This window comes from Mandrillus leucophaeus, unplaced genomic scaffold (assembly GCF_000951045.1).
Source record: "Mandrillus leucophaeus isolate KB7577 unplaced genomic scaffold, Mleu.le_1.0 Scaffold496, whole genome shotgun sequence".
NCBI classification, from domain to species: domain Eukaryota; kingdom Metazoa; phylum Chordata; class Mammalia; order Primates; family Cercopithecidae; genus Mandrillus; species Mandrillus leucophaeus.
Window position 1 is genome coordinate 1,179,227 of NW_012105320.1, and position 7,315 is coordinate 1,186,541.

Sequence of the window (7,315 nt, forward strand, 5' to 3'; positions counted from 1 at the left end):
AAAGTGCTGGGATTACAGGCGTGCGCCACCGCGCCCGGCCCCTTGCTTTTCTAAAGCCACATATATATATGTATCCCTAGATAATACAGTTTTACTGCTTGTTTCTGAACCTTATAAAAATGGTACACATTGAGTGTCCCTTATCCATAATGCCTGGGACCAGAGATTTTTGGATCTTGAATCTTTTTGGATTTTCGAACATTTGCATTGTACTTCCTGGTTGAGCATTCCAGATCCAAAAATCTGAAATCCCAAATGCTCCAATGAGTATTTCCTTTGAGTGTTGTGTCAGCTCTCAGAAAGATTTGGGGCCAGGCACAGTGGCTTACGCTTGTAATCCCAACACTTTGGGAGGCTGAGGCAGGTGGATCACGAGGTCAGGAGTTCAAGACCGGCCCGGCCAAGATGGTGAAACCGTGTCTCTACTAAAAATACAAAAATTAGCCGGGCGCAGTGGCAGGCACCCATAATCCCAGCTACTCGGGAGACTGAGGCAGGAGAATTGCTTGAATCCTGGCGGGGGCAGAGGTTGCAGTGAGCCAAGATCGCGCCACTGTACTCCAGCCTGGCGACAGAGTGAGACTCTGTCTCAGGAAAAAAAAAAAAAAAAAAGATTTGGATTTTGGGATCATTCAGATTTTAGATTTTTGTATGTGTGATGCTCGACTTGTATCATACTCTTTGAAGTCTTTTGTGACTTGCCTTTTTCATTCAACATTATGCTTCCAAGACCCATCTATGGTGGGAAAACTGGGCATTCATTCATATATTGTGGGAAGGTTCCATTGGAGGATCTTAATCAGAGTGATGAGTGATGAATATGATGAAATACACATTGTAGGAAGATCAATCTGGCAAGTTTTACCACTCTTTTGAATCTAAAACCAAAAAATCTGATGGCTCTTTTTAATTCTGATATAACTACAATCCTCCTCTGTGCTGATGAATACTCACCAAATCTTTTATTTACCCACTGAGCTTAACTGTCTTCTGTCCTTTTTATCGTAAAAACAATAGGCATGCCCACCGGGCATGGTGGCTCACTGCTGTAATCCCAACATTTTGGGAGGCTGAGGCGGGTGGATCACTTGAGGCCAGGAGTTCAAGACGAACCTGGCCAACATGGTGAAACCCCCTGTCTACTAAAAATACCAAAATTAGCCGGGCGTGGTGGTGCACGCCTGTAGTCCCAGCTACTCAGGAGGCTGAGGCAGGAGAATGGCCTGAACCCGGGAGGCAGAGCTCACAATGAGCCGAGATTGTGCTACTGCACTCCAGCCTGGGCAACAGAGCAAGACTTCGTCTCAGGAAAAAAAAAAAAAAGATAAACACAAATGCTCAGGGAATTTTCTCTGATGTCAGATGATCTTCAAACACAACATTTGTACAAATCCGGTGTCCAGTGCAATAGAGAAGAATTCAAAACCCTAAAAAAGATTTCTAGACATATTTATTTGCATTTTACAAGGGCACATGGAACTCTTGGGAATTAAACATGGGCTCATGAGTGCATTTTGATGCTTGGGGACAATAAGTAGAGTCTAGTGGCCAAGAGAGCCGGAACTTTGCAGTCAGAGATTGATATGGAGAGTTTTTGAACACTTATCATGCCAGGCTGTTTTGTGGACCCAGGCAGTGGTAAGCACAGATAGCGCTGTCCTTTCCTTCCCTCACGTGACTTTAGTGTGGAGACAGACCTGGGTTCCTATCTCAGTACTATCAAAGAAACTGAGAAGTCATTTGAAAAGTTTATTTTACTTATTGGAACCCCCGTTTCCTCAGCTGTACAATGAAGACAGTAAGAATACTTATGTCACAAGGTCAGTGTGATAATTTAATGAGACGTGCTCCTAAAGTTTTCAGCACAGACAACACACTTGGAGAGTGACAGAGATCATTAATTCCCTGAACTGCTTTCCCAGTGTGACCTAAATGGAAGGTGTGGGTTAGTAGCTTCTGATTCCTGGTAGAGAGACCCTTTTAGCTGTGATAGCCACAGTCAATGACCCTGGAGGTAGTGGACACTAGAGGAGATAATTCACACTGGTTCTGACTATCCGGTATCTCTTCATGCTCTGTTAGCTCCAGACCCCACCCATTTTCGGATAGGTACTGGCACTGCCCATTATGAAGCCAACCAGAACCAAGCAGTTCCCATTTTTCCTTCTCTCTGTTCCTTTTCTATGTGTGGCTTTTCTTCTTTCCTATTTGTTTATGTATGTATGTATGTATGTATGTATGTATGTATGTATGTATGTATGTGATGCAGTCTCCCTCCGTTGCCCAGGCTGGAGTGCAGTAGCGTGATCTCGGCTTACCGCAACCTCCGCCTCCAGGGTTCAAGTGATTCTGCCTCAGCCTCCAGACTAGCTGGGATTACAGGCAGCCGCCACCACGCTCAGCTAATTTTTGTATTTTTAGTAGAGATGGGGTTTCGCCATGTTGCGCAGGCTGGTCTCGAACTCCTGACCTCAGGTGATCTGCCTGTCTTGGCCTCCCAAAGTGCTAGGATTACAGGCGTGAGCCACAGCTCCTGGCTTTATTCTCCTTTAAAAGGTACTTTTTACAGCCGTGCATGGTGGCTCATGCCTATAATCCCAGCACTTTGGGAAGCTGAGGTGGGAGGATCACTTGAGCCCAGAAAGTCGAGACTGCAATAAGCCATGATCACCCCATTGCACTTCAGCCTGGGCAGCAGAGTGAGAGCCTGTCACAAAAACAAAAGCAAAACAAAACAAAAAACACAAAAACCTGACCATATAACTCAAGCTGCCTGTTTATGTTTTCCCCATCCTACCCAGAGGTAATGCCATTACCTTGAATGCTGTGTGTACTATCCCTGTCTCTTATACACATCTAGATGTGTATAAGAGACAGCCTGTAGTCCCAGCTACTCAGGAGGCTGAGGCAGGAGAATCGCTTGAACCTGGGAGGTGGAGGTTGCAGTGAGCTGAGATCGCGCCACTGCACTTCAGCCTGAATGACAAAGTGAGACTCTGTCTCAAAAAAAAAAAGAAAATGAGGCTGTCTCAAAAAAAAGAAAAAAAAAGAAATAAAAATAAAAATAATAAAAAAATAGGTACGCTAAGTGTAAAGTCATGATATTGTATAGGCATTTTAAAATGTGCAGTACTCTCTCCCTTACCCTCAGTGTTCTTCCATGCATCCTGCATTGATCAGCGGTCAGGAACTGTCAGCCATGGGGGGGGTGTGTGTGTGTGTATGTGTGTGTGTATCTGTCTGTCTGTCCCTCTGTGTCTCTCTGCCCCCCCCCCCGCCCAAGTGTGTTTTAGAGTTCTTATAAAATTATAATTTTCCTCTTCCTTCAAAAAATGGTAGGATCTTGTTCCATGGGGTCCAGTTGCCTGGAGATTCCAGTTGCCCGGAGCTTAAATAACCCTTGTTTGGCAGCATGGCTGGGCTCCTACTTGACCGCTTTTATTCATGCTACTTGTCAGTCTCCCTCAGGGTTCCTTAGGCTGTCCTCCAGTACCTCTGCTCTGGGGCAGTGAGGAAGAAGACTGGGAAGAGACCCAGCCTTCATTCCCAGGTAGCATCCTTGCATATGAAATATGAACTAGTCTCTCACCATCATGGTGAGGTGGAAAATTTCTTGCATGTTCTCACTGAGGAGTCGGCTAGATTCTGTCTGCCTTCTCCCCTGATTGAACTTCCAAGCCTCTGGAGGCAGGGGGCCAAATGCCTGGTCTTGGCCTCCCTGTCCCTCTGGGCAGACAGTTCTAAGCTCTTGTGGTTTTCCTCTTGGGAGTTTCTCACTACTTTCCCTTTTTTCTCCCCCTCTTCTTAGCCTTGCATCATCAAGATTAAAAACTTTTTTGATGCAGAAGATTATTATATTGTTTTGGAATTGTAAGTAGTAAACTTTTTACAACTTTCTGTTCCCATTCAAATGCTTATAAAGCCACCAAAGAATCTAATGTAGGCTTACCTTTCTCATCCTCGGGGACCTCAATGTATGTACGTAGTAGTGGGGCTCACAAAGTCTGTGTGTAGGGAGTTAATGTCAACCCTAAAAACCCTCCAATGTTTCCAAAGATAGGTGGTTGGGACTCCAGGTCCTGGATCTGTGACCTGGGCTTGAACGCCACTCTGCAGTTGACTAGCTGACCACCCATGGGTGAGTTTATGTCACCTCTCTGAGTCTCGTCTTCCTAGTGTTAAATGGGGATTATAATGAGCCCCCACATGCAGAGTCCTTGTATGAATTAGATGCTTTGAGGGATGGAAATCCCCCAGCAGAGCACCTGGCACATGTGTGTACTCACCATGGGGCAATATTGTTATAATTGGCTCACCATAACTGTGGGTTTCCACATCCGTGTATTCAACCAACCTCAGATCGAAAATACTTAGGAAAATAAAATGGATGGTTGTATCTGTACCAAACATGAACAGACATTTTTCTTGTTATTTTCTAAACAGTACTGTAGAACCACTATTTACATAACATTTACATTGTATTAGGTTTCGTAATTAGTTTAGAGATTATTTAAAGTATCCAGGGCCGGGCACGGTGGCTCATGCCTGTAGTCTCAGCACTTTGGGAGGCCGAGTTGGGTGGATCACCTGAGGTCAGGAGTTCGAGACCAGCCTGGCCAACATGGTGAAACCCGGTCTCTACTAAAAAATACAAAAATTAGCTGGGCATAGTGTCACACACCTGTTATCTCAGCTACTCAGGAGGCTGAAGCAGGAGAATCGCTTGAACCCGGAAGGCAGAGGTTGCAGTGAGCTGAGATTGTGCCACTGCACTCCAGCTTGGGCAATGGGAGTGAGACTCTGCCTCAAAAAAAAAAAAAAAAAAAAAAAAAGTAGATGGGATGATATACATAGATTATATGCAAATCTTATGCCATGTTATATAAAGGGCTTGAGCATCATGAATTTTGGTATCTGAGAGGGCTCCTGGAACCAATTCCCCCTAGATACTGAGGGACGACTCTACTGTGAAATATCTACCTGGGTAGGCCTTTCTACGCAGGTCCTTTCAACCCAGGACCAGGTTGCATGGTGGCTTCTGAGTATCTCTCAGTGTTTTGGTAGTTTATTTCAGTGGCGATAATGTCTTGTGTTATTTGGTGTAATCAGAATAACTTCCTGTCTCATTTCTGCAAGATAGCTGTCTTGATATCTGCTCCTGCATAAATATTAAGTGTTTCTAGGAGCAGCTATTGTGGCAGGCACAGAATGCTTTGCTCCTAGTTGGCAAATGGTATCTATGCAGGGTGATCATTAAGACATATAGAAAACAGGTTGGGTGTGGTGGCTCACACCTGGAATCCCAGCACTTTGGGAGGCTGAGGTGGGCGGATCCCTTGAGGCCAGGAGTTGAAGACCAGCCTGGCCAACATGGCAAAACCCCCTCTCTAATAAAAATACAAAAATTAGCCAGGCATGGTGGCACATGCCTGTAGTCCCAGCTCCTCGGGTGGCTGAGGCATGGAGAATCACTTGAACCTGGGAGGCAGAGGTTGTAGTGAGCTGTGATGGACAGAGCAAGACTGTCTCAAAAAACATATGAAAAAAGACTATATGGTAAACAACACCCCTGGTCACAGCACTAGGAGAGCCTGCAGCCCCTTGTGGATCTTAAAGGAATATCTACTGCTATCAAATAGGAGATTGTTACCTGACTGAATCTAGTTAACACAGTTTAATAAAAGTGATAAGACAGGGCTGGGTGCAGTGGTTCACGCCTGTAATCCCAGCACTTTGAAAAGGCTGAGGTGGGCAGATCACCTGAGGTCAGAAGTTCGAGACCAGCCTGACCAACATGGAGAGACCCTGGCTCTACTAAAAATACAAAATTAGCCAGGCATAGTGGGGAATGCCTGTAATCCTAGATACTCAGGAGGCTGAGGCAGGAGAATCGCTTGAACCCGGGAGGTGGAGGTTGCGATGACCAAGATCGTGCCATTACACTCCAGCCTGGGCAACAAGAGTGAAACTCCATCTAAAAATAAATAAATAAATAAATAAAAGAATAACCTTGCCAAGCACCAGTGCCAGGAGCTTTTCCTACATCAGTTATGTCTTAATTTTTATAACAACCATCAAGGTAGATGGTATCATCCCCATTTTTTAAGTGGTAGAAACAAACTCAGACAGGTTAAATAGCTTGCCCAAAGTCCAAAATCTGGGAAATGGTAGAGTTGGGGTTCAGATCCTGGTTGTCTGTTTGTAAATTTCTGTTTGCTCTTGTACATCAGTCTCAGAATCATCTGTGGTGTGTGATAAAAATGCAAACTCCTGACTGGGTGCAGTGGCTTATACCTGTAATCCCAGCACTTTTCGGAGGGCAAAGTGGGCAGATCACTTGAGGCCAGGAGTTTGAGACCAACCTGGCCAACATGGCAAAACCTTGTCTCTCTACTAAAAAAAATAACAAAAATTAGCTGGGCTTGGTGGCGCATACCTATAATCCCAGCTACTTGGGAGGCTAAGGCATGAGAATCACTTGAACCTGGAAAGTGGAGGTTGCAGTGAGCCAAGATTGCACCACTGCGCTCCAGCCTGGGTGACAGAGCAAATGTCTCAAAAAACCCCAAAAAACCAAAAGCAACTCCTGGGCCCCACTTCCAAGCTACTGAATCGGATTTTTTAAAGTTCCCCAAGTGCCTCCAATGCCCACTTCTTTCATCTCGTTCCTTAGTTTCCAACTGGCACATCTGATTGTGAATAAGGCTTATTACCTCATTAGTTTTAAAAATGGGAGTCAAAAGTGAATAAAAATGTCAACTGTTTGCTTGTCTTAATGAATTTGTTTTGTTTGTTTTATTATCTTCTGTCCAAGTGCATTTCCCCCCAGGGAATGAATCCCTTTCCTTGCCTTTGTGTTTCAGGATGGAAGGGGGAGAGCTGTTTGACAAAGTGGTGGGGAATAAACGCCTGAAAGAAGCTACCTGCAAGCTCTATTTTTACCAGATGCTCTTGGCTGTACAGGTAAGAGAAGCCCTCAATTATTTTGACAGATGACTTTCTTTTAGTTGAATTACTCCCTGAATTAGGCAGAAATTGAGGGACCATCGATTAAAACTCAGAAGAGAGGCCGGGCTTGGTGGCTCAAGCCTGTAATCCTAGCACTTCGGGAGTCCAAGATGGGCGGATCACGAGGTCAGGAGATTGAGACCATCCTGGCTAATATGGTGAAACCCCGTCTCTAATAAAAAAAAAAAATACAAAAAACTAGCCGGGCTGGTGGCCGGCGCCTGTAGTCCCAGCTACTCGGGAGGCTGAGGCAGGAGAATGGCGTAAACCCGGGAGGCGGAGCTTGCAGTGAGCTGAGATCTGGCCA

At 45.1% G+C, this 7,315-nt stretch overlaps 1 protein-coding gene across 1 annotated transcript in view; it reads left to right on the forward strand.

Annotated features, from left to right (window-relative positions):
* The window catches only part of CHEK2 (checkpoint kinase 2), a 64,986-nt gene that overhangs the window by 45,364 nt on the left and 12,307 nt on the right, over nt 1-7,315 (forward strand). Inside the window, exons 7-8 of the mRNA XM_011995735.1 lie at nt 3,809-3,870; nt 6,864-6,963. Of these exons, the coding sequence (XP_011851125.1) occupies nt 3,809-3,870; nt 6,864-6,963 (162 nt within the window). The remainder of the gene's footprint in view (nt 1-3,808; nt 3,871-6,863; nt 6,964-7,315) is intronic.